This window comes from Nothoprocta perdicaria, unplaced genomic scaffold (genome assembly GCF_003342845.1).
Source record: "Nothoprocta perdicaria isolate Ctin4 unplaced genomic scaffold, notPer1 scaffold_51, whole genome shotgun sequence".
In the NCBI taxonomy this organism is placed as follows: Eukaryota; Metazoa; Chordata; class Aves; order Tinamiformes; family Tinamidae; genus Nothoprocta; species Nothoprocta perdicaria.
In genome coordinates this window covers 389,065-406,575 of record NW_020455766.1, presented here as the reverse complement: position 1 = coordinate 406,575, position 17,511 = coordinate 389,065, and the positions used below count along the sequence as shown (strand labels likewise).

Here is a 17,511-nt window from a genome sequence, read left to right as displayed (position 1 = left end):
GGATGCGGAGCCGCGCGGGGCCCTTCGTGGACGTGCGGCTGAAGCAGCGCGTGAAGCAGGTACCGCGGCGACCGTTGGGCCGCGCCGCCCCCCGCCCCAACGGCTCCAACGGCCGCCGGACCCTCCCTAAGCTCCCTTGCCCGGTTTAAAACTAGCCTCCCCCGCACCCCTCGGTTCAAAGCTCCCGGCCTTGTTCAGAGCTCTCCCAGAGCGCTACTCTCTGCGCGTATGTAGGCAGGCTTACAGTGCGTAAAGTATTTASCTTTGGAAGCGAGCAGGAATCTCACCTTTGGAGTCCTGCCCRGGTGGGCAGGRAGGCCCGCGGCCTCCTGGCTGGTGTCAGGAGCAGCGTAGCCGRCAGGCCCAGGGAAGGGCTGGTCCCTCTGTACCCCGCGCTGGAGAGGCCGCAGCTCGAATGCTGTGTKCAGTGTTGGGCCCCTCACTGCAAGAAAGACACTGAGGAGCTGGAGKGTGTCCGGAGAAGGGCAGTGAAGCTGGTGCAGGGGCTGGAGCACAGACSCCATTACGAGTSGCCGAGGGAGCCGGGATTATTTAGTCTGGAAAAGTGGAGGCTCAGGGGAGACCTAATCGCTCTCTGCAGCTACCTGAGAGGAGGGCCTAGTGAGGTGGGGGTCGATTTCCAGAATAACAAACTATAAGACAACTAAGTAACAGTAGCACAAGAGGAAGTGCCCTCAAATTGTGCAGGAGGAGGTTCAGTTTACATGTTAAGAAGAATTTCTTCATGGAAGAGTAGTGAAGTAGTGAACTTTGAGTCGACTGAAAGAATGTGCTCACTTAGAGCATCACTGCAGCCATGTGGTAACCACTGTGATTAAAAGAGAGTCTGCTGGACTGTGTGGCATCATCACTTTGTCAGTGGGCCAGTGGCTGCCACTGGCTACCGTGCGCCCTGGCAGGTTGAAGCTGTGTCTGACTTTTAAGGTTTTCCATCTCTTTTTCATTTTATTTTTTGATAATTAGATTTTGGAGCAGGCWTATGTCATCTAGGGCCTTGGTGAAGCGACTGACAGAGATCTTATTTGTGTCTCAAATTTCTTTGTTTCAGTACCTAACAAGTGGTAAATGCGGCCAATACGTAGACATTGGGATTTTAGCATCAGATTTACAGAAAATCTACAGGTGAGCAAATGCTTGTATCCTTATATGCTACATTAAAATAAAGAAGTTATGTATATATGTGTGTATATATATATTTTTATTTTACAGGGGAGTATTATGACGGTTTTTTTTTTTTCTTTATATTCATAGCCAATTGCTGCCATTAAGACATGAAGGTCTTTTCCACCTTAATGCTTTTGTTTGCTGACCTATCCAGTAACATTTATTATTGTCTTGCCATTGCAAGGTTTACTTGCTGACTACATATTTTTAAATAAACAGCTACAGATGCATTATAGCATGCTGATCCTTATCCCTGAAAGCTTAAAATATGACAGAAAACAACAGTTCGATGTAAAAGTTCGATGCAGATAAATGGTGGAGACACAGGATTTAGTAAGACACTGGTGCTCAGCAGGATAGTTAGTCCTGCTAATTACTGTGTTTTTAGGCTTCTTTGGATAGGGAGAAAAGTTGTGTATCAGTGAATAGTTGGAGAAAGTGAAGGATTCATGGTCTGTTGTCTGGAGTTTTATTAAAGAAAAGGCACTTTAAAGAAAATCCTTATCAGGATTTTTGAGGTATTACTGGTGACGATGGTGTCTTTTTTTTTTCTCTCTATTACTGTAAATAATTAAATATTCCCTCAGTGAGTGAAAGTAAAAGATTGATGATTGCTGTTGGCAGTTAAGGATTCTTTTGATAAGATTTTTTCACATTAAGGTATTGTTATTTGTCACAGTTAGGCCTGGTTCGGCTGATCTTTCTAGTCCTGTGTCTGTATGTTCTTGTGTGAATGAAAATATGAAAAACGATAGTGTTGTTGTGAAATAAAATCCAGTGGGTTATACATACAGTTAAAGAGAGCCTTGATATTTTGTACCAAATACCTGTTTAGGGATCACTGTAGTTTGCCGTTTTTGTTTCATCCCAGAAATGTAGAGTTATGCATTGCCATTKGAGCTTTTMCAGGCTTAAGAAAAGAATAGTCACATATTCACATACTTGGCTCTTGATAATAACGTGTATAAAAGCTTACGTATCAATTTAGAATGTATTTCTTCAGTGAGAAYGACCAGGTATTGGGAGGAAAGCTATTGAGGTAATCTGTTACTTTGTTTTTCAGTGCAGATTACGGACGAAGAAAAAGAAATGCTTTCAGAATACAAGTTGAAAAAGGTAGCTTTGTTAGTGTTATGTCTAAGATACTAAGCACTAGCAATTGCTTTGATTATACCTTTGCTATTTTCTAATCATATGTTTGAAATTTTTCTTCAGTGTTTGGAATAATCAGTAACGAAAAAGAACGTGAAGATCTAGCAGTTTTAGAAGCTGAACATGTGGCAAAAAGAGCAAGGCAAGGACAGGACAAAAACRAGTAAGAAAGAGGACTTTTTACTGGAAGATGGCTTTAGTAACTTGGTTAACATTCAAAATTTATTTAAAGCTTTCTTTATTTACGTTTTGGTAGTTTCATGATAGATCCTTGATTTCCCATTGACCCGTCTTCATCAGGACTTACCTATAGTTAATAAAGCACGTTTTCTTTCTAAAGACAGGCACATGCAAGACAATTGATCATAATTTCTCTCTGATGGTAAAGACATGCCTGTGAATTAGTGGGTATCCTGATGGAGCTTCCTGTAGTTTTCTACATAGGCACATGATTTGTTTCCTTTGTTGGTTTTTGTTCTTGATCCTTCTGATATGTGTTATCCAAGTCTAAGAGATATGACTACAACAGTGGGGCATTTAGAGTAAATCACCACTGGCTGTGAGACTGGAGTTAAGATTTCCTAACTCACAATCTTGTGTGTAGTTTCCTGAACTATTCTGCTTTCTGATCTGTGATAGAGATGAGGGTCCTGTGGAGAATTTAAGACAATGTTATGATCAGAAGGGCTTGGCCAGGCCAGCARTGATTTGTTACAACTCCCCTGGTGCCAGCACTGGTGGCTGTGTGGCCTCTTCRTGAGCAGATTCAGACTGCGAGTCTCGCATCACTTTTTCTGTGGGCCAGCGAGGTTGCTAAACTGATCCAGCTTCTCACAGCCTTGGGAAATAATGCATTTTTCTTTAACTCTGCAAGGTGGCAAGTTTAGAGCATAGCAGTCAGGTGATGTTTTTCAGTCTTAAACTATGTATTGTGGCTCTTATTCTGGGAAATTGTTCTGTTTCTGGGTATTGCCCTTGTGTGCTGTTGTGATGTGTTAAAAGAGTAGTTTATCTTTCTTTCTTGTAAAGGACTGCAGGAAGTAGCACAGATGACTCTGATGATGATGATTATCCAGAAGATCTAGTAAGTTGGTTTTTATTGTGTTTGTGTGTGCGTGYGCGYGCGCGCACGTGTATGTATGTATATATATAGACACATAACATATCATAGTATGTTGTGAAATCCCAGTGCCCTTGGAGTTTTTAAAAGTGGAGATGAGAAATAGGATGAAGCTGCAGTTAAAACTGAAAATCTTTAGAGCTAAAGCTTTAGACATTATTTTCTGAAGGGGAAAGACAAACAAACTTAAAAAAAAAGAAAAAAACCTGTGGTGGTAATCACTTTTGAGACAGTGCTCTAGGGGCTCCGAAGACTTGGCTATCAAATGAAATGACTGAAGGAACTGACAGTGGCAGGGGTCATTTAAGGGTAAATGGCAGAGGCTGTTGCCTCTTTAACTTTCAGATCCACTTTTGCATACAGTTATTTGATCTGCAGAGGATATGTGCTGAGGCTTGGAGGAWGCAGCATTACTTTTTCCAGTGAGGATAATGCTAATTGATGTTTATGAAATCATTTTCATTTGTACTTTTTGCTCTGTGTTGTTCTGTTGATACAAATCATTCAAATTATAACTCGTGTATGTCACTTACAAATATTTATTTATATATATATATTTAATAATGAATTTGCAGTCTACAAATCACATGAACAGCTCCCTGCTGACCTTATACAAGAAGGGAAATCCTGATTCTGTTCTGACCRCTCCAAAAAGTGAATCATTGGAAACCCCTGCTTCTGCACAAGCAACAGCCCCTCGTACAAGCAGTCTGGCACCAGAGACTCGAGTTGAAACAAGGATCTCTGAAGGTGGTTGGTTCATTGACARAACTCCCTCTAGAAAGGAGTTCTTCACTGACCTTTCTGAGAATGGAGAGGGAGATGAGAAGAAACTGATTTCTAAGGTAATGTGCTTCACAAGCCAAATACAATTTAGGTGGCAAGTATGTATGTAATTTCTTATATAAATTGACAGGCGAATTTTACAGTTATGTCTTGACAGGAGAATTTTACAGTTATGTCTTAGCAAGCATGGGGAAAGCTGAAGTTCTTTAGTCTGGCGAGGATTATGGAAGTGATGGAAGGCTTGGAAATAGCATTAGTTGTAGAGCAATTGAAGTAGATGGTACCTCTCACCCAAAACATACTGCTTGCTTTGATTTTTTTTTCCGTTTTATTTTTTAAAAAAAGCTTTATTTAGCTGTTGAAAACTTTCCATTCATATTTGGGAGATGACCTTTATGTAGTAGTGTTGACTTTTTGTCATTTTTGTGCTCTATTTTTTATATGAAGGAAGRATTTCCTTTTTATATGAAGGAAGGTACTTAGTGCTACCTTCCTGTTACAGAAAATGCTTCCTAAATAGGCAGGTTTCACAAATAGTCACTCTGTCCTAGTAGTACTGCAGCCTCTTACACAGGGAGGTGAGTAGAATGGAGATGCCACATTGTAAATTGCCTGCAGTATTGTATTTTAAAACTTAAAAGTTACTGACAATCCTCCCTTTCTCCTTCCCTCCATCCCCACTGCTCCCCCACCCTCAAATATTGGTCCTTTTCTCCCGTTCACTTAATTATGTCACCACCGCATAACACAGATTTACAGCTCTCATGATTTACTAATAACTGTGAAGGTTTTGAATATGTAATTTTGTTTTTAATGCTCTAGAAATCAACAGATTTTTCTGTCTTGGAGAGTGAACAAAAGAAGACAAAAGGGAAGAGAACAAAAAGAAAAAAAGAAGAATTTCCAGATGTAGATGAACAAATTGAGTCTATCTTGCTTAAACAGAAGGGTGAGACGTTATTTTTGGCATGCTGTTCCCAACCAAGGGATGGGGTGGTAGGTGACTCTGGAATCCATGAGCAGAGGAGTGTYACTTTTTCCAAGGTACCATTGAGTGACTTTGAATGTTTTAAGAAATTTTGAGTGTTCTGTTGTATATATTCTGTTGGAATGTATAAGCATATATCCCAATCCCATATCTGCCATCAGAAAGTAATTTTGTTCTATGTATTTGATTTTTTAGGCTGATTTCTGTCCTGTTTTGTCTTGACAGACAATTTAGGCAATGCCTAAATTCATATGATTTATTTTTCTCCTTTAGCAGTTAAAAGCAAGGGACCAGAACTTTACCACCCTTCAGTGAGGTTTGAAGATGTTGGAGGCAATGATGAAACTCTTAAGGTGAGTTTTAATTGTGGAATAGAGAAGGTATTGAATAAAATAATGCATGGAAAATGAATTAAAAAAAAAAAAAAAAAGAAGTCTAGAACTCATCTGCATGGAACTGAAAGTGGTTGCAGGTACCTACACAGAAACAGATTATGTTTTGGTTTTTTATGKTTTTTTTTCACTATGATTAACCTCTCCAGAGATAATCACTGAAATTTTATGAAGAAACAGAACTTTTATTTTGGTCTTTCTGTAGTATTAGTAATCTGTACACCCAGTTTCTGCAGTTTAAATGTATGTCCATCCTGTCTTTAACAGGAAATCTGCAAGATGCTCATTCATGTCCGTCATCCTGAAGTCTATAACCACTTGGGTGTGATCCCTCCTCGCGGTTTTCTTTTACATGGACCACCAGGATGTGGAAAGACACTGCTAGCACAGGCAATTGCTGGGGTGAGATAGCCTTAAACGTCCTCCTTTTTACTCTTCAAAATTAAATTCAGGGAAAAAATAAATATCCTTTTATGATCTTTTACTCTGTCTCTTCTCTCAATCTTATTTTAAAATAATGGAAATAATTAATGAAAATTGATGATTTCCATGTCTTTTAAATTACCTCTGAATCTGTACTATTATCTTGCAGCCTCTTATTGTGTCACTTAGGCTCAGTTGATTGTTTTGAAGCATTCCCAGAAGAACAAGATCAGCAGGGGTATTGAGAAGGCTATAAATGACAAATATTTCGGATTAAAACAGTCTTTTAAGACTGGGCATCTGTTATGAGGTTATTACAGTGGTTATAGGGGGTGACATCTGTTAAATAATAATTTCTGAACTCAGAAACTCGTGATTGCCTTGCCAATGTCTAACTAACTATTTCAGAACACATGATATCATCAGTCTAAATAACTTGGGATGTGGTAGAGCTGTTTTGAGCCTGTTTTGGGTATAAATTTAGACCTATTTAGATGTGTTTGCTAGTATTCATAGTCACAATTTCCGCCTTGTTTTTAATACAGCTGTTCCTCAGAAGTTACCAAATATATGTATATATCAAAGCGTGTGTATCTAAGCCTATCAAAGTGCTTTTTGTTGCTGAGTTCTTTAATAGCAGAAGACCTTGTATGTGGGGTTTGCAAGTATTTGGTTGTACAACACTGCTAGGATATTTCTGGAGCAAAACTGGGGAACCAGGMATGCTGAGATGGTCTCCATTTTGCTAGTCACGGTTTGTTGTAGAGGGAAATGGGCATTTTTCTCAAGAAATGAGGCAGGGCTTGAGCTGAAGTGTGTATGTTGTAAAGGGTTTGGTCCAGGGCCATCCTGTAAATCTACTGGACATTATCCAGTGGAATTAAAGGAACCTCGTTTCCATGTCAATTTCTGTTCATTTGGTCAAATAACTCAGATTTATTTAAAAATGGACRATACTACTCATCTTTTTAAAAGCACTTTAAGGCTTACTCTTGTTTACATGATCTTYGGGTACAGAAGATTTTATATAGGAAAATACTTCTCCATTAGTATTAGCTTATGTATTTGTCCTCTACTTATATCCTGCAATGTTCCTTGTCTCTTTCAGGAACTTGAGCTCCCAATGCTGAAAGTAGCAGCAACAGAGATGGTGTCTGGAGTGTCGGGGGAATCTGAGCAGAAACTGAGAGAATTGTTTGAACAAGCTGTGGTGAGATACCTGTAGGAAATAACACTGAATTGTTTGCCATTTTCTTTCTAAACATTCCCATGGCTTGATTTATAAAAGTTGGAATAGTAAGTGCAGTTTACTATCTTTTATTCTGTTACAAGCTTTATTTTTGGCCTGGCATTAAATTTTAGTGAAGATTTTGGGATTTTTTTAGACACAAAATGAGCAACTTATACAAGTATTGAAAGGTGGGAATAAAGCTACAGTTAAGTCTTGCTCTGTCTTAATATYGGCATTGAATACACAGGAGAGCTTTTAAGTTACTACCTGACAATTCTACAGTTTTGTAGAATCTTCATAAGTTAGTTGCATTTGTGCTCTATCTGATTGAGGAAAAAAGTGAATGACAACTAGATGGCGCAGTTAGCATCTRGTAATGTTTAAACTGCTATTTTTTGAATGAGAATTTAGACATTTTTTGRAAAGGATTCCAGTGTTTTCCTCAAATATTCCTTTGCACTATTTGCACTTCTTGATAATATTGTATCATATAAATATTCTTTTATATTAGATAGACTGATTATTATTATGTTAGTATTGGCTTTTTATGAACATACAATATATTAAATGTTAGAACCCTTGTGGAAGTTGCTTACTGCCCACTTCCTGCAGATTGCGTGCTTTTCTTTTTCTTTTTCTTCTTTTTTGTATGTGTGTATGTAATACTAACTCAAAGTTCTACAACTCTTAATGATGTTAAAAAAAACAAGAGAGAGAGACCTTTTTCTGATTTCTCRTTTGGACTAAAGTGAACAAGCAGTTAGGAGGGAACAGTATTTGTAAAAGACATAAAGCAATATGGAAGTGCATCAGAATTTTAACCAAGTAGAGAGATATACTGAATCCCATGCCTTAATTATTTCACAGTCTCAGCTCAGCACAATTTCATAGTTTGGCTGCTCTCCTGACACAATGAATGAGAACAACAACATTGTATTGGAACAGTTTGATTGTTCAGTRCATGCAACAGACTTAGAGTTTTAAAACAAATAAAATGTGCACTTTCTTTTCCTCTTCTAATACACTAGCTCAGTGGAATTTTGTATTTATTAATATATTTTTTCCTAGTCGAATGCCCCGTGCGTCCTTTTCATAGATGAGATTGATGCAATCACCCCAAAAAGAGAAGTTGCATCGAAGGACATGGAGCGGAGAATCGTTGCCCAGCTTTTGACTTGCATGGATGGTAAGTTTCCAGAACAGCTCGGCTAAGCTAAACTTTCTAATTAACAGTTTCACCRTTTTATTCCCTTTAGTATTGACCCACGTTTTCTTTTGTGGCAAATGTGGAAATAACGGATTGAGTTTTGATTGCCTTATTCATACTCTTATTATTGTGCACTGCAGAAAGAGGGTAACATAGCACAAAAACATTGAGAAGGTGAGTGCGAATACCAGCTACCTTCCTTCCTTCTTTCAGACTTGAATAACGTGGCTGCCACTGCCCAGGTTCTTGTTATTGGAGCAACCAACAGACCTGACTCGCTGGATCCCGCACTGAGGCGAGCTGGGAGATTTGATCGAGAAATTTGTTTAGGGATTCCAGATGAAGCAGCAAGAGAAAAGTAGGTGTTACAAAGTTTAAGCTTCTTTTTGACTGAAAATTGTTTTAAGTTGGCATATAAATTAAGAAAAAGTACTTTACTGTGTTTAGCCCTATGTGTGCCTTGTACACGTCTATATATCAGCATGTACTAAAAAGTGCATAAGAAGCTAAGTGGAATCTGCCTTATCTTAGTAGTTGCATTAACGTTTGATGTGGTTTCCTTTCTTATGTGCAAGTTTATCCTTGCAATTATTTTTGATGAGTTTTAAAGTACCTTAAGAGTATAGATAATGGATTTTAGTGTATTATTTGTATAGTTCAAGGATTAGGCATTCTGTCTTCAGTGCTTCCTGTGTAACTCTTGCATTATGGACCCAAGTTAGATATAAACTCTTTGTTAGTGTTTTTGAGCACATAGTTTAAGCAACATGTCTGGATTCTTCTTTTTCACTCTGAGGAAATRCATCTGTCCAGGCATTAAGCTGGGCTGAAGTCATCCTGTTCAGTGTAACCTACCCTTTTTTTCTCCAAAGATCTGTGATTAGTCATGACTAGTCATTTACAAGTTTTTTTCTTTTTTCCTTTTTCTGATTAAAAAGGAACTGCTGCTCATTTCCGCAACAGTAAAAAACACTATAAAGAGTGTAAACAGCCGTGGCTTATCTTCTAGTTAGCAGAAGGAAAGAAAGGTTAGAGGATAAGTTCCCTCTAGCTCAGCTAATCTTATTTCTAGCTTGCAAAAGCAAACTATTCTGCTGGTAGCATTTCCTCCTTTACCTCTGTCTTCCCTCAGCAGCTTGTTAGCTGTCAGCACTGATAATTACTGGCCACTCTTCGCCCCCCTTTAAAAAAAAAAATTGCAGTCTTGTGATAATTGTTTTCCTTTCCAAGGCTGTGGGAAACCAGTTAAATGGTGAGAGGTGCAGCTGAAGAGTTGTTCCGGAGAACTTTGATTCTGTGATACTCATTGGGCTCATGCTAAAATTACGCTGTTCCCAGGGCTGTTGCAAAGACTAGGGGTTGTGAATGAGTAAGCCATGGTTGTATAGGAACTTTATACAAATCCTGACTGTTTGTAAATAGTTCAGTTGAAGTATAGTCAAATTTTTCATATTATTGTTCCTGGCTGTGTAGGCTTACCAGAAATTTGATTTTACTGACTGTTTTTTTGCACATTTTTTGTTTGTTTTGTTCCTTTTTTTTTTAAGGAAAAGGCTCTTGTGTTGATTTACTAGATTTAATTTAATTGATTTACTAAATTTAAGACAGATTTAATAAAGCTATCTTGTTGAAGGGATATTTTGAACTAGTTACGCGTTGGTGTTGCAAGCTGTGAGTTTTTGGTGAGGGGAAAGGAGAGAAGGTGTTTATAGAAATCTTGTTTTATTCAGAGGGTTTTCTTATGCGTGAACAAAGCTGGCTTGCTTAAGAAAATGATGTGGGTAGAACACAAATTTAGAATTAGCCACTCAAAATTCTTTTCTACAGTCTGAGTCTTCTCACCAGCTGCAGCTGTTGTCAGGCAGGTTTCAAAATCCTTGGAAAGAAAGCTGCTATCTTTTAATAAAAATTCAAATGGCAGGTAATGGATCCCGCTAGTAGAGAAGAGAAGCATACAAAATACACTATAATATTAGTGGCTTTTATCATTTAATAAATCATTGAAAACATCTCTGCAGTTAATTATTGATCTGAAAATAACTTAAGCTAGTTCTCTTTGAAACAAAAAATGTGCTAGTGGTTTTATATGGCTTTTGAAGCTTTTTTTTTTTAATTAGCGTATTTTCCTAATGAAGTGATGTTTTGCTATTTGGAACAACTTGAAACCTGTGCTTAGACTTCTTCAGCACTAGTATTGGGTTGTTGACACTGGGTTTTGTCTTTATCTGACTAGTGATGTGATTTTCAGTTGTCCCTGTCTGGGAAATGTTAGTGGACCTTGAAGGAGATTTTTAAAGCTTCAGCAGATGTATGGAATGAAAAACAAACTAGATTCCAATCAAAATGATTGTAAGGAAGTAGAGGACTTTAATTTTGTAGAGCTGTTTTATATTAGTGGTGGAGGGGTACTGAAGATTAAAAGCCAGAGATCCTGTCAGTCTGATTTCATTTATTTGTTCCTCAAGGCAACGGGTTGTTATAGATGTTCTTCAATAGATAAATAGAAATGAGGTGAAAGATGGAAAGCTGGGTTGTGTGGGAGGCCAGGGCAGGCAAACATCTACCTGAAGAGCCTGTTTGAGCCTCTGTGCCAAACTCCCTGAGACACAAGCTCTCAGTTCAGAATCATGRACTAAGGCTTAAAGAATCTCTAATATTTGGATTCAGCTAAACTGTTTTTATCTTTTACCTGCTGAATGAGGTTGCTTGTTGGTACYGTTGATTTTCATTTAAGCACTGAAAGGAAATGCATAAAATAGTTTTGTGGGTTTCGGTATCGCATTTGAGTTGAGTGCAGGTTTTTCCCACCGTACTACTTCCCTTCATGTGGGCTGAGGGAGACCTTCAATCTTAAACCAGTGCTGTTTGGTTTCATATGAAAATTAAAAAGACCACAGCTTCACCCTTGTTTATTTGTGCATTTTTGCTGTTCTTTTTCTCTCACTTTCTCAGAATTCTAAAGACCCTGTGCCGAAAACTTAAGCTCCCYGAGTCCTTTGAATTTCGTCATTTAGCCCATATGACTCCAGGTTACGTGGGGGCTGATTTGATGGCACTGTGTCGGGAGGCAGCTATGTGCACAGTGAACAGAATCCTGATAAAATCTGAGGAGCACAAGCGGAAATGCATGCCGGGTGGAGGAAACACAGCTGAAGAAAGCATGGAAATTGGAACAGCAGCCCTGGTGGAAGAGGATACCAAACATCCAGAGCTTCCCTCCAGGGTATTTTGTGCTTTCAAGTGTCTGTCGTTTAATTTCTTAACAAGGAACCAGTTTAGGCTTCTGAAGGTCTTATAAATCCTCAATCCAGCTACATTTGATGCTGAATTTAGATATAGAAATAACAGCTTCTAAGCCAAATGGCCCACTCCTGCTGGCCCACGTGATGAGTCTGAACAGGAGGTTGCACAAGACTGAGCCTTCTAAAAATCATGCTGGAGGTATACGCAGGGAGGAGCAGACCAGGTGCTAAATAGTGGCAACAACTCTAAAAATACGTTAGTTATTTGGGATAAATCTCAAACAATGCCTGGTAGCTGTAACAAAGTTTGAGGAAGAGGCGGTTTAAAGACTATCCAGAAGAAGAGTTAGATTAACAATGTCATTTGAGCTGCAGGAAGCATCTGTTAATGTGCAGTGCACCTGGAACTTCGTTGCAATAAACAGCGCTTTCCGTGCTGGGGTTATTCTGTGGCCCATCTGCCTTGCTWTGGTTAGTGGATCAGAACATCTTTATATAGCCTGTTGTCCCTGCTCCTCAGAATTTTGGGTATGTTTGTGCATATCACTTGCTCTGTGCCAGCACTGTGTATGGGCTTCTTCAGGATTTGTGGAGAGAAGTAAAACATCTAACTTTAAAAGCTGATATTCCAGGTTGTTTTAAAATCCAGTGTACTTAGATTCTATTTTTAAAAGGACTGTCAAAAAGAAGTTAATTTAACTAACATAAACATTGAAAAAGCTGCAGAAAATAACCCATTTTTGTTAGGGCAATATAATCATACTGCCTGCCTCTCAGTGCTTCCTGAGGCCTGAGGGAGCCAAGAAGTGGGGGGCAGGTAGTTGCAGCCTTTTATCAACAGCAGCATGATCAAAGCWGTTGTTGAGGATGAGGAAGTCTAATCAAAACAGAGCCATATTTTGATAGCTRGCAGGAGGTCCACATAGTTTAACACAGGGTTTTGTCATTAAAACAGTAATATTATGTTTATCATGGAAAAATAAACATACAAAGCCTTTAAAAATAATCCACACAGTTGAAGTAAACGAACCCATTAATCTTGGCTATTTCACTTTTTTTTTTCTAATAGTTCTCTTTAGAAGAGGGAGAGATTAAGAGAAAATGTCAGACACTGTAAACACTTCTGTTCCCTTGCCGTTGGCTGTAATGCTATCTTAGCTGCAACAGATATGAAGTGATGTTTTTCCCATTCACTGCTGAAGGGAAAATGTAGAAACTAACAAGATGTTTTTGACTTTTTTTYYCCCCCCCCCCGTCTTCTAATAAAAATCCAGGYGTAGTTTTCCTTGTGATTCAGTGTCACCTCGCTTTACCACTGCCTTTCCGTATTAYACCTGGGGGGTGCTTACGTGGTGAGAGTATGAGTTTTCTTCCATCACATGCCTACTAAGACAGGAATCCTAATCCACATTAGGAAGCCCTTAAGTTGAACATACCCAAGTCCACAGGACCTGATGGGATGTGCATGAGTGCTGTGGGAGCTGCCTGCCATCTTTGCACGAGCACTCTTGATTGTCGCTCCAAGGGCTTGGGGAGAGTGCTCGAGGACTGGAAGAAAGCAAAGGGCCTCCCTGCCAGACAGGGAGGTGATCGAGAGCAGTCAGGGGATTTGCCAAGGGGAGCTTGTGCTTAAGCAGCCTAGTTGATATGTGTTTTAGTAGAGACGTGTTAGCAGTTTCGACATGCAAAGGATTTCTCTTAAGCACTGTGGGAGAAGTAGTAGAAAGAATTTGAAGATAAAATACTTGCGTTAGCTCTGTGTAGTGTTAAAATCAAGTCTGTAGTCTGTCAATCARGTACTTTCACTGGTGTTAAATGTTGTATTATCTATTTCACTGTGGGTTATACGCTTTGTTTTTATGTCAATTAATATTACAGTTGGAGAAAGCATTGYTTGGAAAAAAGTACCATTGTACAGTCTGTCTGTCTTCTTCCTTGTTCCCTAAGGATGAATTGCAGAGGCTTTTGGATTTGCTGAAGCAGGAAGATCCCTTGCCTGAGGAGCAGCTGCAAAAGCTGTACATTGAGATGAACGATTTTATTGTTGCGCTGTCGTCAGTGCAACCCTCTGCCAAGAGAGAAGGCTTTGTCACAATTCCTGATGTGACGTGGGCAGATATTGGAGCTTTGGAGGATGTTCGAGAGGAGCTGACTATGGCAATACTGGTATGTCTTAATGTTGCTTTCAAAGTTTTTGCACCCTTCCCTAACAAGGAAATAAAACTATTTGGTGGTTRTTGTTGTTTTTAAATATATTTATTTTCTTGATTATTTATAATATCCTGCCTATAAGTTGTAGCATGCTATGAATTAGGAATTTTGTGATATCTTCATTTGTTTTAAGTCTGTTGCACGTATTTAAAATTTTACTTTCTGTATCCCTGGCTTCAGTTTTCAGTATGTTCATTATTGCTGAATCTTTAAGTGTTCTAAAGGTTTCGTGCCAGTAACATTGGTTATGCTGCAGTGGTGTGAAGAACTGGAGACTACTCAGCTGGAAGATAGGTTGATAGTTAACACTGACACCCTAAGACTACAAATAAATACCGGTGTTGAATAATGATGCTTCTCCCAGTTCAGACTATTTATTATTGAAAGATAATGTGATGTTAATGCATTGTGTTTACTCCTCTAGCATTTAGAGATTTAGAGGAAAAGAACTTGCTTATGAATGAGGTTTTTTTGATCTGTAGCAGAATCCGAAAGTTTCCTCTTGGCTTTCTGTCACAGTGACTGTGACCCTTTCTTTTATAGGCACCTGTGCGGAACCCGGAGCAGTTTAAAGCTCTGGGCCTGACTACCCCAGCTGGTGTTCTCCTTGCAGGGCCTCCTGGCTGCGGTAAAACGCTCTTAGCTAAGGTAATAATTCTTCTGAATATACTCAAAGGTACTGCAGAATCTTACAGAGTTTTTGGAGGAGTGAGTGGATCTAGATATTGACAGAAGTTGAGCTTTTGCCTTTTGATTTGTCATCAGAAATTTAAAATCAAGCTTTTTTGTTGAAATTTTTTTTCTTCGATTTTGGTCATGTAGTCACTTCTCACTTTGTTTGAATGAAAATAAAAATTACAAAACTTGTAGGAATGAACTTGATAAAAAAGGAGTAGCAAACCTGGCATTACTGACTTCTTTATTAAATACCCACTTCTATGCAATTGTTGTGTAACTAAAGGATGTAGCTGAAAGTGGTCTGCACTTTTTATATTAATTATATTTACTGCAAATAATTTGGTTTGCTTTCCCCTTTCTCGTGGGCTTCCACTGTCAATATGTGTACTCACTGAAGTTTACAGATTGCCTTGCATCTTTGTTCATGTGGTGGAGTTTTTCTTTRTCTCCTATCAATCGTAAAACATAATCATACTTGATAACAATTTCATACTTCTGGACCATAGCTTTGTTAAGCTGATAGAATACCTTGCTAAATCTGTCATCCCATTCCCCCTAATTAGCTGTAGTTCTGCTTTTACTGTGCTTTATAAACAGTTGACAGCTAAGCTGTTTCTAAGGTTTTTTTGTACCTCTATGAACAGAATCAAAAAATACACATTCTGCATCATAGTATCAGCCTCTGGAATTTCATCAAAACACAGGAATAAGAGATTGCTTTGAGACCCTAGAGGGTTTAATGCTGAAATGGGTGTTCACTGTATATATCCTGTCTTTTTGTTTCTGATAGGCTGTGGCAAATGAGTCTGGACTGAACTTCATATCTGTGAAGGGTCCTGAGCTACTGAATATGGTATGTACTGTTTTTTGTGTTTTTCTTATTTATGGAGTTTTTGCCTGAAGCCTGAAACGAGCAACATTCCCGATAATTACGCAACTGATACCGATACAGCAGAAGTTGCCTYATTTAACCACTGCTTAAAATTTCTGTTATTGAAGCTGTTCATACATAACGTGAAAAGCTTCCTGGTTGGCTTGTTTTTATTTTGGTTAGATCGTGTGCTCTGTGAAATATTAGACAGATGGAGCCTGCTTGTTTGAAGTAAGATTTCTAAATGACCAGGTACTTGCATCATTGTGTGAATTGGAAAAAGAACAAAAAACTCAAATGAGCAGTGAAAGCTGTTGGTGATCAATAATTGCAAATCAGCACCTTACACTAAACGAACCAATTTGGAAGTGTGTTCCAAACATTTTAACTTTTGAAAGAGATTTGAAACCTTGGAAAGCAGGGCCATTTTAGTCTATGAACRTGCTGTTTAAGGATTTTAACGTTAACCTGATAAAAGTGCTGTAGTCTCAGATTTTGAAACACTGGACTTAGAAATGTTGTGAGAAAGTGTTAGTCTCTTTTAGAATTAAGAGAATGTGTTGAACTGAACAAGGTGGCTATGACCCACATTTTAACTTGCAAGATTCTGACATTTACCTGTTYAACAGTAATATGGAAACTAATACCAAAATACTGGATTTGAGCATTTTTAATTTTTCCCAGGCTTTTTTTTTTTTTAAATGTATACTTCAGGGGTTGATATCAGGTAGAGAACTGTAACTCTTTAAGTTGATCAGGACTCCTACTTCCTTGARGAGAACAAAGAAAATATGTGGCTTTGATTGTATATTTGCATGTTTGTTTGGCAAAAGATCAAGTGTTTCTGTTCAYAGCTTGGCAACCTCTTCCACCTCCCCAAAGTATTCAGGCAATTATTCTATGAACTTCACATTTCCATTGTGTTCAAATTGTTCAGTGCATTTGTTATGAACAGTTGGAGTTCAACAGAGTCCTTAGTGAACAATGCATTTGTTAACTCCCTTAATCAAAATGATGGCAAGTTACTTATTCCCCACGCAGTAGGAGATCTCTTTAAGCTGTGAGCATGAGTGGGAACTATCTAAAGGGAACTAGTGCCAACTAGTTCACATGTAAATCTAGGTTGATGTAAAAATAGATATAGCAGACCTAAGTACATTGGTTAGTGTGTTGCCTTCTCACTTGGAAAGCACCTCCAATTGTGTTTAAAGGTGGATTTTYTTTTCAAACAAAATCTTCATATCTTGCATCGTGTCATTGTGATTTGTCTTCTGCTTTAGTATGTTGGTGAAAGTGAACGTGCTGTACGCCAGGTATTCCAGCGTGCCAGGAATTCAGCCCCTTGTGTCATATTTTTTGATGAAGTCGACGCTCTGTGCCCCCGGAGGTCTGACCGTGAAGTGAGTTTGAAAATATCTCCATAAGTAAATTGCCTCGACTGTAGTTTTTCATGGTCATGTGCTTGCAACAGAAGTAACTGGAAGGGGTACTGTGTAGTAGCTTCCAAGGAAAGCTCGTATTTGAGCAAAAATRTGTTGGTAAAATTTTATGAAATTCAATATTTTTGCTAGTATCTATGTAGATATCCAGAAATGTCYGCCGACTTTGACTATGTAAAGCTGTAGTAAAAGGTGAGGAAGTACCATTTATTATTGCAGTTGATTTACAGCCATATTGTGATTCCTGCAAACCACARTAGTGCTTACTTGAGTGTTTACCATTCTGGACAATGTGAACAAAGTCATGAAGGTATTTGAGGCAGGAACATAAATGGAGGTAAAATGTAAACAGAAGTAAAACCCTGAGGTTTTGCCCCTCAGGGATGTTCCGCTTAGAGATCTTTCTGTGTTGATTGTGCTTTGGAAAAAGATAGCCCAGATATTGTCTGTACATTTAACTTTGCTTTTGAGGAGGTTTGTTTTGGCAACACATATACTTAGTGTATTGAAAGACATGCTGCTGTTTTGAACATTTGCTCTTTCTTCCTTTTTTTTTTTTTTTTTTTTTTTTTTTTTTTTTTTTTTT

The 17,511-nt window shown here is 38.4% G+C and overlaps 1 protein-coding gene across 3 annotated transcripts in view; it reads left to right on the top strand.

Moving 5' to 3' along the window:
* The first annotated feature begins 2 nt into the window (after positions 1–2).
* Positions 3–17,511, top strand: part of NVL (nuclear VCP-like) — a 33,015-nt gene continuing 15,506 nt past the window's right edge. For 2 of the 3 annotated variants that reach the window (XM_026048084.1, XM_026048086.1), the window contains exons 1-17: positions 3–59; positions 1,070–1,143; positions 2,249–2,301; positions 2,401–2,500; positions 3,367–3,421; positions 4,033–4,302; positions 5,066–5,192; positions 5,505–5,584; positions 5,891–6,025; positions 7,155–7,256; positions 8,346–8,463; positions 8,698–8,842; positions 11,437–11,707; positions 13,674–13,892; positions 14,481–14,585; positions 15,406–15,468; positions 16,767–16,886. In XM_026048084.1, the coding sequence (XP_025903869.1) occupies positions 3–59; positions 1,070–1,143; positions 2,249–2,301; positions 2,401–2,500; positions 3,367–3,421; positions 4,033–4,302; positions 5,066–5,192; positions 5,505–5,584; positions 5,891–6,025; positions 7,155–7,256; positions 8,346–8,463; positions 8,698–8,842; positions 11,437–11,707; positions 13,674–13,892; positions 14,481–14,585; positions 15,406–15,468; positions 16,767–16,886 (2,094 nt within the window). The remainder of the gene's footprint in view (positions 60–1,069; positions 1,144–2,248; positions 2,302–2,400; positions 2,501–3,366; positions 3,422–4,032; positions 4,303–5,065; positions 5,193–5,504; positions 5,585–5,890; positions 6,026–7,154; positions 7,257–8,345; positions 8,464–8,697; positions 8,843–11,436; positions 11,708–13,673; positions 13,893–14,480; positions 14,586–15,405; positions 15,469–16,766; positions 16,887–17,511) is intronic. The other variant, XM_026048085.1, reaches the window with a different exon arrangement.